At 35.7% G+C, this 17,939-nt stretch overlaps 1 protein-coding gene across 1 annotated transcript; it reads left to right on the top strand.

The window, feature by feature from the left end:
* Positions 1–3,103: 3,103 nt before the first annotated feature.
* On the top strand, positions 3,104–13,089 carry LOC149186965 (uncharacterized). The gene is made up of 3 exons (XM_089412712.1): positions 3,104–3,421; positions 11,655–11,992; positions 12,240–13,089. Exons 1-3 carry the CDS (start codon positions 3,346–3,348, stop codon positions 12,846–12,848), a joined length of 1,023 nt encoding a protein of 340 aa, XP_089268838.1. The 5' UTR covers positions 3,104–3,345; the 3' UTR covers positions 12,849–13,089.
* Positions 13,090–17,939: the final 4,850 nt, after the last annotated feature.

The following is a 17,939-nucleotide window of genomic DNA, read 5'->3' as shown; positions in this document are numbered from 1 at the left end:
CTAAGTGCCCAGCATGACTCATGGACAGATTGAGGAGGGCACACACTTGAGATGTTTTGGGTGGACTTCTCATGGCCGAGACCAAGAGCAAGTCCTGGTGGACACTTTGGTGGAGGAGCTATGGTGAAGGGACTCATGACATGATGATGGATGGTTGGGTGACCGAGTTCACTAAACCGAAGATAGCAGCTTGAGTGAGGATGACCGATTGTTGTGGTAGGTCTACTTGGTTGGACTACCTGGACAACATAGTCATGGACATCAGGTTGGAGACTAGAAAGACATGGAGAATTGAGGATGGCACATTGTAGATGATGAAGAGGGCTTCATGAACCTGAATGGGGCACATCGAGAGTTGATTACTTGGATGGAGTTGTGAGCAGCTATGGAGCATTCCTACTACATGAGGAGCTGAGGCATATTGTATGCTTGCTGTGAGGAGCTGAGGCATATTGTATGCTTGCTGAGGTGTGGTTGGGGGACGGCTTATGGAGCTCATGATGACATGAGATTGTTGTGACTTTTAGGGACTTCATGGACGGTGGACTTAGAAGATCTGATACATTGAGGAACTGAAGTCAGATGACTTTGATGCAGTATGGAATGCATACTTTCAAAGTACCTGTATGGGCATGGCTTGGAGGAGTGACTTGATGTGGAGGATCGATGAGGCACTTTGGAGTGATAGAGTTACAATGATGATGCTTTGACATGGATGGTGAGCTTGGTGGCAGTGGTCACTAGGCCGAGACATAGTGGAGAAAGAGTCTCTACATATGTTGCGAGGATGTTTGCCTTGTGTAGAAAGGTCGACATCCTGAATGATGATGATCTTGGTGGAGAGCTACCGAGATGATATGTTGTCGAGGACGACAACGATTTCAGGTGGAGGAGAATGTAAGGCCTTCGCGACTCGGGCAGGCGTGCACGACGAGCGGGCGGTTAACGCGACGAGCGGGCGCTCCGTGCACGACGAACGGGCAGTTAACGTGACGAGCGGGCGCTCCGTGCACGACGAGCGGGCGAACGATATGCGACGTTGGTGCGATGATCATACACGTTAAATGTGACGAAATGCGACGATAAGGAGCGTGTGCAAAAATGGCTAAGTGTTAGTACACTTGAGCGTATATGGGAGTTTATATGCATATTATATGAAAATAATATGAACATATTATATGCGATATGAACATATTATATTATATGCATATGTGAATAAAATATAATATAATAAGCCACATGTAAAGGGGATATGTGAATAATGGAGCACATACGACAAACACTTATGTAATACGAAAGGTTTATAATAAAGTGAACACATAAAGATATAACGTGAGGGGCTTCATGTTATTATACATGTCGGCCCAAGATTATATCTAAAGTATGGTGTGTATATATATGTGAACGAAAAGCTCATTTGTGACAAGAACATTCGCTCTAAGGATCTTCGCATAAGAAGAAGGAAGTACGCATAGGGGTAAAGTGAATGCGCATATCTCATGCGCATTGGGCTTAGGAAGTGCGCATTTCATCTTGGTTGAAGGTTGGCAAAGAGTGCCATTGTGAATGGATTTCTTGTACACGGTTTTATGCAGGATTTGGTAGGGAGGTTGAGTGGCTCGGGTGAGCACTCCTTCTTATGCAAGGGTGCATGAAATGTTGTAAAAGGCAGGTGGCCTGTCTTTTGTAAGAATATTGGTTAAGTGTGAGGCTTGGCACACTTGTTGTAAAATCTAGTATTCTTGATATAATAACATTGTTGGGCAAACTGTTCGGGGAGTTGCCCCTCCCTTCATATTGTGTATTGTTCTCGGTTTATTGTTGATGATTGATGAATGAGAATGTTCTTTGATGAAGTATAAAAGATAACATTTATTCGGTTATAAGAACACAAGTTAACTAAGTTTATGTTGAAGTAGGCGTAGTCCATAAACGTGAGCATTGTTAAAAAGAAAGCGTTCGGTGGTGCCGCACCTCGCCGGCACGGTTGAAAGACTACCGTAGGCTTGGGGGCGTGACAGGGATGCATGCCCCCTATCTGCCTCTCCTTAATCTACTAGCTATCAAGAGGATAGACGGTGGAAAAACCTCATGTTAAACTAGGCACGGTGTTCAATCATCCACATCATCTGCCTCTGATTAATATACTAGTTATCAAGAGGATAGATGGGGTGGAAAACCCCTCGCCTTAATCCCAGGCACTCCGTTCAAACGTTGGGGAAATATTTCTTTAAATTTTGATTATGAAAAAAAATTGTTTTATTATGTATGTTTATTTTGGAATAAGGTTTTTAGTTTTTTAATTTAATTATGAATAATTATTAAGTGTATAATAGGGATTTAATTTCTCTAGAATATTTTCGGTAATATAAAAATAAAATAGTGAGACTTATTTACAGAGTAGTTATGTGTTTTTTTCATTTTAATTGAATTTATTAATTAATAAAAATTTTGGCATGTAATATTAATAAGTCATAATATTAGTCTATAATATTGTAACAAAATCTATTTACAAATTAAAAATTTCCATAATAAAATAAAAATAAATAATGTATAAAATATAATAATAATTTATTAATTACATCTAATAAAATGTAGTTTAAATATTTTATCATTTTTCATTCTAATTTAATAATATAAATATACTTATAAAATTTTAAAAATGCATCTTTAAATAATTTGAAAACCTTGAAAATTCTAAAATTACACTATGTATATAACAATACTAAGAAAGGCTAAAGAAAAATCATAAAAAACTTAAGAGTAACGTATCTCATTCAAATCTATTTTTATTTTTAAATCAAAATTACAAGTTTATTGAAATTAAAAATTCAATTATATAATATCATAATTATATTTTTTTACAAGTTATCATAATTATATTTTTACTCACTAAATAAATTCCATATTTAAAACTTCATTACAAAACAATTTCATTTGATTTAACTTCCCCTTACTTTATACCCAACCGTAAAAAAAAATATACATATAATACGATCAAATTTACCAATTATCGTCCTTGCGTACCTTGCATCACACATCTCTTTCCCCCCTACCTATAGGCTCCCCATAGCTACAGAGTGCACCTTGATCCCTTGGTAGCAAGAGCAACCGAATTGCTTCAAACACCTCTTGCTCCAGTATGGATCACAGGCTTCCTAATCGCACAGAACCAGTTCCGGTACTCTAAATGTTTTCCCTACTGTTGGTCTCGGGCGTTAAACCACAATGGACTCCGCAAATTGCCCTTAAATATTTTAGGCCAAGCTCGTGTCTGGGCAGTGTAAAAAAGCAGTAGATTTTTGGGCTTCTGCTGAACTATTACCTGTATTATAAAGGAGAAACATGTCTTCTAATACCACTATGACGATTAAGGGTCCCTCAAAAGCTATGGCTTCTCCCACATCTGTCGGATTCCAAGGTATGCTGAATCTGCACTTTCTTTAGTGGCATATTCTCTTCAGATGCAAATATACACAAACATATAAACAGGGTATACATAGTCATATATATGAATGTTTCTGGATATTGTTGGATTTAGAGATGTCTAATTGCAATAATTAAGTTGGACATACGTGCATCATGATTATGATGTCAATTACTGTCAGCAAGATTACATTCATATGCAAAATAATGTGATTAATTAAGTCATGGCATTAAACGTATTTAAAAATAAGGATTTGGATACAAATACATGTAGATTAATGTTAATCAATTATAATTGTTAATGGACCGATTATAGTTGATTAAAATAAATAGCAATATTAAATTTGAGCTGAATAAGGAAATCAAAATCTGATTGATTGATTGATTGATTGATTTCAATCAATCTGAAATTTCAGACAGACTTGTTTCAGCTAAATTTTAGGCTGCCCTAGGATTGGGGTTTTGCAGTGCTATAAAAGGGCTGAGTCTCCAAGGCTTGCAATCAACTCATAAAGATTGTCTGCTCCATTGAAGACTGGAAGGATTGCAAGCTCTTGGAAGGATTCAAGAGCCAACAACTCAAGTAAAGCCCAGGAGCCCTTTGAAGATGGAAAGTAAGTTCCGCTGTGCATTGATTTTGATTTCTTACAAAGGAGTAAATCTTGGTTAAGGGGTTTAAAGTAATTAGGAAAACCTATAACGTAAATCCATCAATTGGTATCGGAGCCCCCTTCTGTAAGAATCCGTGCTTGATTTTTGGAGATTAACTGTTTTTTGTTTCGTATGGAATAACAGTCTCTTTTTTATTCATCTGGTCTTGAACTTGTTCGTTGGAACGAAACAGTGGATCGAACCCTAGAATAAATTATCCCATTTCTCGTATTGTTGGGAATACATTGACCTTTCTGAGTGTATTGGATAAAGTTGTCTGGAGTTGTAATAATGAGTGAATATAATGGTTTTTTCAACAGTAGTGTTTATGAATTTTCTTTATTCTCTGCATTTGAAGATTTTTTTGATGGTTTGTGGTGGCTGTCTTTTTTGTCTTCCTCAGTCGTCAAAGTTTCTTGCATACATGCTACCTTCTGGGAGGAACATGTGAGCCTTGGGGTTTATTAACCACTGTCAGTCTTCATGGAAGCCTTAACTATTAATCAAAATACACGTGGGCCAAAAATGCAACAGATAAAAATGCTTTGTCGGTTATTTGCAAAGAGCTCCCGTTAACCTATTATCGGTTATATGGATATGCGGATAATTAAAGGTCCAGAAAGCATATGGAAACAGACCCAATCAAATGGCCCGATGCCCAGAAACATTGACAGGGCCGAAAATCTTAGACAGCAGCCTGAAATAACCCCCTTATGAGAGGAAGGCAAACTTCTGAAAATCATAAATACAAATCGATATTAGTAAGGATTTCAAAGTTTATTTTGCAGCCATTAATTTTTAGATTATACGACTTATCAATGGTTTCTTAGTTCTCTTCTTGTAAGAATTCTGAATAAGTTATACGATTTATTCTGTTTGTTTCTTGTATAAATTAAATAAGAATTAAAGAATTCTGAATAAGAATTAAAGAATCCTGTATGTATAAATTGTATATACGATTTATCAGAATGACATATAAAAAAAATTTACCAGGCGTGAATTGAAAAAAGGATCTATATAAGTGAATTAATGATTGTAATGGCCAGAGCATTGTGGCGTTGATTTATCAAGCAATGTAATCAAAATCAAATCTTTAGAATAGTAAATTTTAACCGTGTAAAAAGAAAAAGGGTTTTCAGTTCAAATCTTTTTAAAGATGTTTACTTTAAGGGATTCGATCTCTCATCTCTCATGGACGTGAGGTTAACCATGTTAATGTGTCAATTTCGTTAAGTAAAAAAAAAAAAAAAAAAAAGAGGTTTTCATTTACAAATCTTTTTTGAAGTTTTTTTTTTTTTTTTATAGGATTAATCTCCTTTTTTACTTAATAACGGGTTAATTTTTTCACTTAACGATTCAATGTTAACTTAACGAAACTTTTGGTTAACCTGGATAATGGGTTAACTTTTGGTTCTTAGTTTTGGTCTGCTATGTATATGGAGTTAACCTTGATCTTCAAAGTTATGGCATAAAAATTTGTATTAACGTTAATTACTGATATAATACCAAATTTGGATTTTATCACAATAATGCTAATTATGGCATAAAAATTTGTATTAACGTTAATTATTGTTATAATACTAAATTTGGATTTGATCACAATGATGCTAATCATGGCAACCATAAATTATTTAATATTCTCTAAATAAATTATTGAAGCATTTCTAAAAGGTAATCATTGTAGAAACTGCTAAAGTTTTACTAAAACCTAATAATTATTTTGATGAATATAGTTGACATATTAAATTTAAAAGAGTTATGAGATACTGTATTCTATATAGGACGAGTGGATTCTATAGGTACGTCCTAGATTAGGTTTTAGATATAATTTTGGAATCTAACTAAAGACGGTGTTTGGTATACATGTGTTGTTTTCGCATGAGTCAAGCATTGATGTTTGCAAACGAACCGCTCTCTGTAAGACGATTGCAAGGATGACTCATGACAAGTTGAAGTAACGTGCTGGCAATGGACGTGGGTGTTAGCTTTCCCAAAGGAGGGTTGGCGCCTGCTAAGTTCTTTGGTGCATAAGGGTTGCCTGAATGTAATGATTGCACCCAAAGGTGTTTCATTACTGAATGGTGTTTTGGCTAAAGTTTTAATGGAGCAAATAGTTTTACACATGCCTTTAGATAGATTTTAGAATTATGACTAAATCGTGACACATCGTATCTAAATTATTTCCTTGTTCTTGAATTTTTCAGATCCAAACATAATGTTAAGTCTAAGTCAGATTAAGCCCCTCATGGGGAACAATTTCAAACAGTGGGAGGAAAAGCTGAAATTAGTCTTAGGGATCATGCAATTGGACACAGCACTGAGATTTGATCGCCCCAAGCCTAATAAAGAGAGTGAGGTAACTCCTCAAGAGAAGGCTGATATTGCTAGATGGGAGCATTCAGATCGCATGTGCATAATGGTGATGAAGCAAACGATCCATGAGACTTTTCGAGGCATCATACTTGATACAGAGACAGGCGCTATTGAATACCTTAAGGCCCTTGAAGAAAAATTCACAAAGAGTAAAAGGACTGATGTGAGTACACTCTTTGTGAAGTTGGCAACAATAAAATACAAGGGAAAAGAAGGGGTTAGAGAGCATGTTATTGAGATGACAAGACTTCAACGTGCCTTGAAAAGGCATAATTATGACATCTCTGATGAGGTTCTCATTGAGTTCATTTTTCTGTCTCTCCCGTCTAACTTTAGTCAATTCAAGATGACTTATAATTGTCAAAAAGAGACGTGGACATTACCTGAGTTTGAGGCTCGGTTGGTGCAGGAGGAAGAGAGACAGAAAATGACTAAGGGAGAAAGTGCTCATGTAGTAACATCTAATCCTAAGGGTAAAAGCAAGAAGCGCAAGTTTACTGCCAAGGAAAAGGGACCTACCAAGGTAGCTGCAAACAATGCCGCGCAGAAAAGCAAGAAGGAAGATACTTCTGTGAAAGCAGGAGAAAGGAACTGTTTTTTCTGCAAAGCGCCAGGACATACAAAGAAATTCTGCACCAACTATCATGCATGGTTGGCAAAGAAAGGTATGTCTCTTGCTTTGGTTTGTTCTGAAGTTAATTTAAGTTCTGTATCTAGATATACTTGGTGGATAGATTCAGGTGCAACGACTAACATCAGTATGTCGATGCAGGGTTGCCTAAGCCATCGCAAGCCAAGTGAGGCAGAGCGCTACGTTTACGTAGGAAATGGCAATAAAGTAGAAGTGGAAAGCATAGGAAAATTTAGACTATTATGTAAGACAGGATTTTATTTAAGTTTTGATGCTTTAGTGGTTCCATCTTTCAGAAGGAACCTAATTTCTATATCTTATTTGGACAAAAATGGTTATGTATGTTCATTTGGTAATGGAAATTTCAGTTTGTGTCAAGATTCTAAGCTTCTTGCTTCTGGTATCCTGTCTTCTTATGATAATCTTTATTTTCTAGATATAGACACTTCACATTCAGAGGCACTGCATATAGATAATAGAAAACGTAAATTAACTTGCGAGAAATCTGCAACATTATGGCACAAGCGATTAGGACATATCTCTATGAAAAGGATAGAACGTCTTGTGTCTAATGAAATTCTCCAACCTTTAGATTTTACAAACTTAAGTGATTGTGTAAATTGTATAAAGGGAAAACAAACTAATAAACGTAAGTATGATGCAAAAAGGTGTAATGATGTCTTAGAATTGATTCATACGGATATATGTGGTCCTTTTCCAAAGGCTACAAGAAATGGTGACCATTACTTTATCACATTCATAGATGATTATTCAAGATATGGTCATATTTACTTAATAAAAGAAAAGGCGGAAGCATTAGACGTGTTCATAAAGTTCAAAACTGAAGTTGAGTTACAACTTAACAAACGTATAAAGTCCATTCGTTCTGATCGTGGTGGTGAATACTACGGTCGTTATGATGGATCAGGAGAACAACGTCAAGGTCCCTTTGCAAAATACTTAGAGGAATGCGGAATTGTGCCTCAGTATACGTTGCCAGGTTCGCCTGCAATGAATGGTGTTGCTGAGCGACGAAATCGCACCCTTAAAGACATGGTGAGAAGTATGATTGCTCGTACAACTCTACCTGAGAATTTGTGGGGAGAAGCCTTAAAGACTGCAGCATACATACTTAATAGAGTGCCTACTAAAGCAGCTAACAAGACCCCTTACGTGTTATGGGTTGGGCGCAAGCCTAGCTTGAATCATTTGAGAGTTTGGGGATGTCCATGTGAAGCTAGGCCTTATAAGCCAAGCAAAAAGAAACTGGACGAAAGAACCGTTAGTTGTTACTTTATAGGCTATTCTGAACGATCTAGGGGGTTCAAATTCTATAATCCAACAGAACATACAGTTTTCGAGTCAGGAAGTGCAAAATTTTTTGAGGATAATGAGTTAGTGGGGGGAGATATGACAAAAGATAGTATTTTTGAAGAAGAAGAGACGAATGCGAATGAGACTATGGACCAAAGTCCTAGTTTTGTTCAAATTCCGATTGTGTTTAGAAATACATCTTTTGACAATGTGCAAACTTCATCATCCCAAACAACTCAGTTAGAAACTCAACATGGAATAGAGAACACAAATGGACCTGAACCCAACCCAAACCCTCACATTGACATGACAAATGTTGATGGCCTAGGGCCTGTGGGAGAGTCAGAAGTTGGTAATGATGTTCTTCCTCCTGTTGAAGATCAAGTTGTAAATGAACCTCAAGAAAATCTAGAGCCTGTGCCAATTAGGAGATCTACTAGAGAGAAAAGATCTACACAATCAAAGGATTATGCATATCTTCAAGAACATGAGTTTGACATTGGCATGTTTGAAAATGATCCTGTTAATATCAAACAAGCTGTGGAAAGCTCTAACTCTCAAATGTGGATTAATGCCATGAATGAAGAGATGAAATCTATGTATGACAATGACGTTTGGGATATCGTTCCGTTGCCTAAAGACAAGAAACCCGTTGGTTGCAAATGGATATTTAAGACTAAGCGGGATTCTAAAGGCAATGTTGAAAAATACAAGGCACGTCTTGTTGCGAAAGGTTTCACACAGAAAGAAGGCATTGATTATAAAGAGACTTTCTCTCCAGTTTCATCGAAAGACTCTTTAAGGATTATATTGGCGCTTGTAGCACATTATGATTTAGAACTTCATCAGATGGATGTAAAGACGGCGTTTCTCAATGGTGACATTGATGAAACGATCTATATGAAGCAGCCAGAAAACTTTGTATCAGGTGATGCAGGGTCTATGGTTTGCAGACTTAAGAAATCTATCTATGGGCTAAAACAAGCATCTCGGCAATGGTATTATAAGTTTCACCAAGTTATTAGCTCATTTGGTTTTGAGTCTAACATAGTAGATGAATGTATATACCTTAAGTTCTGTGGGAGTAAATTTATTTTCTTGGTTTTATATGTAGATGACATATTGCTTGCCAGTAACGATAAGAACATGTTGCATCAAACTAAGAATTTTTTATTTAAGAACTTTGAAATGAAAGATCTTGGTGATGCATCATTTGTTCTAGGGATTGAAATACTTAGAGATAGATCTCAAGGTATTCTGAGGTTATCCCAGAGGAACTATATCGATAAGATTCTAACAAGATTTGGCATGCAAAACAGCAAACCAGGAGATACCCCTATATCAAAAGGAAATAAGTTTAGTCTGAAACAATGTCCCCAAACTGACTTAGATAAAAACATCATGAAAGATATTCCCTATGCCTCAGCCGTGGGTAGCATCATGTATGCACAAGTATGCACGCGTCCGGATATTGCGTTCATTACCGGAATGCTAGGGAGATATTTGAGTAACCCAGGTATGGAACACTGGAAGGCAGCCAAGCGAGTGTTGAGATACCTAAAGAGAACAAGGGACTATATGCTCATGTATCGGAGATCGGAACAGCTCGAGGTCATTGGATACACCGATTCTGATTTTGGAGGATGTGTCGACAGCATGAAATCAACATCAGGATACATCTTCATGATGGCAGGTGGTGCTGTGTCATGGAAGAGCGCTAAACAGTCATTGGTAGCCTCCTCCACTATGGCAGCTGAATTTGTTGCATGTTTTGAAGCATCTAATCATGGCGTATGGCTGAAGAACTTCGTCACAAGTCTGAAAATTGTGGATTCTATTCAGAAACCACTCAAATTATTATGTGACAACAATTCAGCAGTGTTATACGCATCCAACAACCGAAGTTCGTCAAAGTCGAAGTACATTGACATTAAGTTTTTGGTTGTAAAAGAGAGAGTGCAGAATAATGAATTATGTATAAAACACATAGGTACAGACTCCATGATTGCGGATCCTCTTACTAAAGGATTACCACCCAAGAAGTTTCACCAACATGTTGCTTGTATGGGTGTAATATCGGTTTAGGATAATTAGAAAAATGTGGGAGTCTGAATATGTTTTAAGTTCTGTTTTTTGATGTTCTATGTAATGCAATTGTAAACAATTTTGACGATATATACAAGTTGCATTCAGTTTCAGTTTCATTATTTCTTTCTTTAAAGTTTAAGTTTTTGGCCTCATACAGTAAAGTAAAGGTGACTCAATTAGAAATAGGCACGTCTAATCACACTTGCGTGTAATTTCTAAACTATATGTCCAAATCAGATTCATGTCATTCAGTTATGTTGGCAGCGTGATTTATGTCAGTTTAGTTGCGAATAAATGTGACAAATGCCGCTTAAGTCCTTTGTTAGCATAATTGATGGACGGAATTGTTTAAGAAATACGATAAGTAAAGATAGAAAAGTTGCATGCAATAAAGTTAAGGACATATAATCAAAAGGTTGCACTTGTCCATGTGGGAGATTGTTGGATTTAGAGACGTCTAATTGCAATAATTAAGTTGGACATACGTGCATCATGATTATGATGTCAATTACTGTCACCAAGATTACATTCATATGCAAAATAATGTGATTAATTAAGTCATGGCATTAAACGTATTTAAAAATAAGGATTTGGATACAAATACATGTAGATTAATGTTAATCAATTATAATTGTTAATGGACCGATTATAGTTGATTAAAATAAATAGCAATATTAAATTTGAGCTGAATAAGAAAATCAAAATCTGATTGATTGATTGATTGATTGATTTCAATCAATCTGAAATTTCAGACAGACTTGTTTCAGCTAAATTTTAGGCTGCCCTAGGATTGGGGTTTTGCAGTGCTATAAAAGGGCTGAGTCTCCAAGGCTTGCAATCAACTCATAAAGATTGTCTGCTCCATTGAAGACTGGAAGGATTGCAAGCTCTTGGAAGGATTCAAGAGCCAACAACTCAAGTAAAGCCCAGGAGCCCTTTGAAGATGGAAAGTAAGTTCCGCTGTGCATTGATTTTGATTTCTTACAAAGGAGTAAATCTTGGTTAAGGGGTTTAAAGTAATTAGGAAAACCTATAACGTAAATCCATCAATTCCTAAGGTCGTTCAAAGTTGTTTGATGGCAATATTCATGCACTGCAGTTGCTGGTTCTGTAAGACTGTATGAGTGTGACAATACAAGGAAAAGATTAACGTATTTTTTTTCCTACTCAGGAGCCATGGACCTGTCTGAACATCTTACTGCGGAGGATGATGGCTCGATTGAGTGCCTACATTTTGGGGAGAAGAACAGAAGGTTGACATTGGAACAAGTAAAAAAGCTCGAAAAAAGTTTTGAAATGGGAAACCAACTGCAATTCGAGACGAAAGCGCAGCTGGCAAAGTCTCTAGGTCTGCCCGCTAGACAAATAGCTGTATGGTTCCAGAATAGGCGGGCCAGGTGCAAAACGAAGCAGCTGGAGAGAGACTTCGAGATTCTCAATCAAGAATACCGGGTTCTCAAGAATAAATATGGCATTCTACTTGAGCAAAACGAGCAATTGAAAGTTCAGGTGCCAATCCACCCTGACCCTCACGTATTGAATAAATTCGGTAACCTTACGAAAATATAAGTGTTTGATATTATTTTGAGATCTTCTTACGAATTTAATGATTTGGATTGAATATTTTAAGTTAAAGGAGATCCAAATTCTGATAACTCTGCTGTAAATAACATCAAGGAATGGTATGGTACTCTACCGAAAAACGCTGCTGATATTGGCCACTAATTAGCGACTAAATTAGTTTTGGGTATTCCAGGTGCAGCGGATGAACAGAAAATTAGAGAAAATACACGACAACAACAAGGCTCGCGGTTTCATTATCGAATCCGACCAAAAAACAGCGAATTCAGTCCTTAAGGTATGCAATTTTCCAATTGAGTTATCAGTGAAGATGGAGATTCCTGTAAAATGCTCGGATCCATGGCGACATATTTATCCTGTAACCAGTAAGGAAGGTGGGCATTGTAGCATTACGAGCGAAGCTGAGAGTTCTCTTTGTAATATCCGCAGCACGCGAACAGTCGAAAATCCCCCATGGCCGATTTCCCCAATCACTGCTACTAATCATTCCTCCGCAATCCACAGAGAGGGATATTCGGTCGGAGAACAAGTAGCAGATGGTGGTTTAAAAATGAATCCACCAGGCCATGTATCGCACTATCTACCAGAAGTAGAAGTGGGTCAAATTGGGGTTATTCGAGCCGAGGATAGTTGCTGTAACTTTTTGCAGTTTGGAAGAGCAAGACACTTTGATGCCGTGGGAATAATATTGGCGTATCAAAGTGGGGTTAATCAAGCTGAGGATAGTTGCTGTAACTTGTTTTGTAGTTTCGAAGAGGAGGGCACTCTGATGCTGTGGGAATAATATTGGCGTCTAGCTGATGAATAAACATAACATGGTCTATCTATGGTTTTAGGGTGTGGGCTACCTCAGTGCTCCGTTGCTCGGGAAGTGGTATGACCCAAGCGCTCCACACACTTTTTCTTCCTTTTGATGTGCGTAGCGTTTTGGGAGGATCTGTGACTGAAAGTAAAGGGGAAAAATAAACATATTTTTACCACATTAGCCATCTTTGACATTTTAAAGTTATTCATTTTGACTTTCACTTTTGTATATTTAATTTTTAAAATTAGTTTATTTTTTTTAATATATTTATTTTAAATTAAATTTATTAAATAATTATTATGGTGATAATGATCAACTTCCATTGATATAAAATTTTAACCGAGAGAAAAGATTATTTAGAATTTTTTGTTTTTATATTTAAAGAGTATTGTTATGTTCTTGATCACCATGAAAGTTATAAATATTAATATTGTAATAAAGATTTTGAAATGAAAGTTATAAATATTAATATTGTAATAAAGATTTTGAAATTAATATCTAATTTCAGTAGAAGTATAATATTATAGGAGAAAGTGTCATTTTTCTTCCATCTTTTTAATATTACAATGATATAGATTTTTATATGTTATGTCCTATTTTACTATAAAATTACAATGATATAGATTCTTGTCTTATGTTATTATATTTTTATGGAGTTGGTTTTAATTTTAAGATTTTTTTTATGCGTTGATAAGAATGGAAAATTATTTTTTATTTTGTAAACTAAAATTGATCATATTTTTGTATTATTTTAATTTTTTTTTTTATTTTAATTTTTAAATAAATTGACTATCTCTTTGTCTTATTTTAATTTTATTATTATTATTATTATTATTATTATATAAAAAGAAATCTTATACAAATCAATTTCTCTACACCTCATACTATTTTTTCCTTAACATTATAATTTCAATTGAATTTAGGATGAACATCAATTCCAAAATACTCTTATGAGAGCACTTGAAATTATTATTTTTTTCCAAAGAAAAAATCGAACTTTTTATTGTTGTGACAAAAAGGTACATTGAATATGCTGTTAGGCATTCAGATGACTGTATGATTTTCAATCATAGAGTTTATTGAGATGTTATTTGAAGGTTTTCTCCTTCTACCATCTCACTTGTCTGACATTGAATCACTGATCTATTTTTAAAAACATGGGCCTCCTCAGAGAGGAAAACAACCCCATTTGATCAGCTTTCTGAGCAAAAATAAACATCATCATATGTCTCAAATATAAGCAAGAACACATATTGATGGGGCTGAATCATTCCTGGGTCTCCTCAAAAAGGAAAACAACCCAAACAGGAATGAGTCAACTGAATGTTTTATGGGAGTTAAAAAGTTGTTATGGAAATGGAAAAAGAGTAAACTGTCTGTTGTTTTTAGAACAGAAAAAAAAATGAAACAAAGGAAATTGCTGGAAGCTAGGTTGCAGACATAGTAAATGTGGATTTTTAAACATATGGTGGTAGATCCGACACACAGGTCGCATCCATATTAGATTCCTCTATCCTCCAACTGCCTAGATCTTGTTGCAAATCTGCTTTAGAAAGCTGGTTTGCTGTATCATTGTGTTCCCTGTAAATGTGACATAAAAAAATTCGTTAAAAAAAGACTTTAAATGCTTGGTCTCTTCTAACAATGGTGATAATATGTAGTTCTGGCATCTGCTTATTCCATTGAACCATTTGATAATATTCATTGAGTCCCTGAAGATTTGAATTGTGGGTATGCCCAAGTGGGTAAGCCAACAGAGTAGAAGTTTTAAGGTTGATAGTTCTGTAAAGTTGTTGGTTCTGGTCCCCAATCCCATTGAGGCTTTGAGGCATCTATGAGAGTTTAGATGAATAACCAACCCTGCTCCACATTTTTTATTTTGGTTGGAGGCCCTGTCAAAGTATGCCCAAGGGACTCCTTCCTTAATGCATTCCTCTCTAACAGGGTGGGGTATTTCCTCATGGGATGGCTCAGGAATACTAGTGAAGATTGTCGCGCATCCAACAACTGTGATCCCCACCGAGGGGGTTTGTTCTTTAAAAATACTTTTATTCCTTGTGAGCCATAGACCCTAGGAAATGATTAAAGGAAGGTTTCTCAGGTTCTCTTCAGGGTGTTGCTTCCACCAAGATTGCCATACTTCAGCTACCATCCTCCCATCCCATGATACCCTTTTATGGATCAGTCCCCCAACAGCCTGTCATACCTCTCTTGAGAAAGAGCATTCTACAAAGAGGTGATGAATTGATTCAAAGGCAATTTTGCAAAGAGCGCATCTCCCTAGACCTGACTTATATCTTTTCTGAAGTATATCCCAGGTTGGCACCTTCTCCTTGAGGATGCACCAGAAGAACAATTGGGCTTTTACTGGACATTGCAGTTTCCAGATTGAGGTAACCCACCAATCCTGATTTCCCCAACCTTTCTTCAACATTAGGTACTTATATCCTTGTTTTAGGGAGTAGTTACCCAAGTCTGCATGTGCCCAGACTAGATGATCAGGTCTATCTCTAAGCTAGACATTGGATCGGGACAGTTCTATGATGATGGTGTTCCATTCCCCTCTCCATTGATGATTGAGGTTTAGGTTTGTCCCTGAAAGCCAAGCTTATCTCCAAATGGAGAAGTGGCCATGGTTCTCGAGCTGACCGAGATTTTGGATGCCTCTTATGTCGAGTTGATTGATGAGGCCTGGGGATAGAGTGAAATCATTGCATCCTACCCATGGATCCTTCCCTATTCGAACTTGTTCTCCATTTCCTACCTACGAGGATAGCCCTTGTTCAATGATCTTGAAGCCGTCTAGTGTTACTTTCCACACCACTAAGGTGTTTCCTTTCTTTTTATTTAGGCTTCTAATCTAGTCTTCCAACGAAATTGGATCAATGTATTTCCTCTTGACCGCCATAGTCCAGAGATTCTCCATTTTATTTAGCCTCCATCCTAGCTTTGCTGCTAGCGATGGTCCAAAAGTAGTTAAATATTTTATTCCCCATCCACCCCAGTACTTTGGCCTTGCCACCTTCTCCCAAGCCACCCATGGTAGTATTGAGTCCTCCTTTGAGCCTACCCATAAAAATCTACTGCAGACTCTTCTATTTTTTTCTAGAATCCCTTTCGGAACCCAAGTTAAAGCAACCCAGTAGACAGGTATAGCAAGTAGAACTAATTTAATGAGGGTCAGTCTACCAGCTCTAGATAGCCATTTAAAACTCCAGTGAGTGATCCTTGATTCAATTTTTGCAATCAACCAGTGCCAATCCTACTTCTTGTATGAGTTGGATTTCAGGAAGAAACTTAGGTATTTAAAACTCTCTTCTAGCTTCCGATCTTCAAAAGGAAAATCTTCTTTAATTTGGTTTGCTTCCCACCTGTTGAAGCCTTCCAACAGCAGTTGTGATTTTTCTTTGTTAACTTGCAAGCCTGTTGCCTTTAAGAAGAGATCCAGTATCCTTTTTAATTCTTGTGTTTCACTCCTTCTTCCACTACTGAAGAGCAGAATGTCGTCCACGAACAGGAGATGGGTTATTTTTAAGTTGACTGCCACTTCCAACCCTATGATATCCCCTTTCCTTCTGGATTCTAAGAGCAGCTGACTGAGTCCTTTGTTCGCCAGAAGGAAAAGGAAGGGTGAGAGGGGACAACCTTGTCTCAACCCTCTTTGACATTGAAAGAAAGAATAGGTTGTTCCATTGATGAGCACCGCAAAGCCTACACTGGTTAAGCATCCCATCACCCAGTTTATAAAGTCAACTTGAAACCCCATGTGCGTGAGAAGCATCCAATATACATCCAACTGACTGTGTCAAAGGCTTTTGAGAGGTCTATTTTCACTACTACTCCTTTGCTTTTCTTTTATGCTATAAGCACTTCAAATTATTATTGTTAATACAAAAAATGATAATGTGATAACTAATCTTGTTAGATTTGATTATTACCAACACAGATGCATCTTAACTCCAGATCTACTAAATGCTAAGAGGGATGAAATGTATGAAATCTCCTTTTTGACTGCAAAACTTTTGACGAAAGGATTCCAACTAGAGATATTTGATTCCTATTAGGAGTTAAGAAAAATTAATATTAATTTTGAGTAACACACTAATAAAATGTTTTACCATAAAAAGTTGTTATTTTCACTTGTTTTATATAATATATACGTAGTTGTCATTGAAATATTTTATTTATAATTCACATTTTTCACACATTAAATTGTTGATACATATCCCCTCATATTTGGAAGTAGAAAACATATATCCATATGATATAATATCTTTCTCCCTATTTTTCTTGTTAATATTATTTAAAATGTCAAGTCCATATCAAATATTGAAGGAATTACAAATCTCCCTCATTTCTTGAATTGGAAGACATCTATTAATTTAATAAAAACTCTCTTAGTATCTCTGTGAGAGAGAAAAATAATAAACTCTTTTACTCACATGCATATTAAAATATTAAATTTATAACTTTTATTAAATCATTTTTTTTTGTTATTAATGATTTTAAAATGATATATATCAACTTCATATTAAAAAAGGAATAAATTACACGTTTCTTTCACATGAGAAGTGGAAATTTAAGAAATTTTTTAATTTAAATTAAAAATTTATATTTATATTATTCTATTTAATATAAATTAAATTATTTTATTTAATATGGATATTAAAAGATTTAATTTATGACTAACATTAAAACATTTTTTTTAATTAATATATTTTTGCTTTACATAATCCAATGTAGAACAATATACATTATGAACGATCACTAATTACCTCTAGAGGGGCTGTAAATAAATATGGATTATACAACATTAATAATTTTTATGCAACATCAATAATTGTAGTGATATGAAGAAGACGTTGTAACCTAATATTACATTTAAAAACAATAAAATAATATTTACATTAAGATTTTTAAAAATAGTAATAATAAAAAAATAATGTCGGCCATAAATAAAATGCTTCAATTTCCACTTTAATTTTACATTAACTCTAGACATAGAAAGAACGGAATTGAAAATAAAATATTTTTAATTTTCTTTTTAGTATGAGGAAAATATGCAATTCC

The sequence above is a fragment of the Pinus tabuliformis genome, chromosome 3_1, assembly GCF_031772625.1.
Source record: "Pinus tabuliformis cultivar Carrire ecotype Pingquan chromosome 3_1, CPIR1, whole genome shotgun sequence".
Taxonomy (NCBI): domain Eukaryota; kingdom Viridiplantae; phylum Streptophyta; class Pinopsida; order Pinales; family Pinaceae; genus Pinus; species Pinus tabuliformis.
This window is presented reverse-complemented; position numbering and strand designations above follow the sequence as displayed.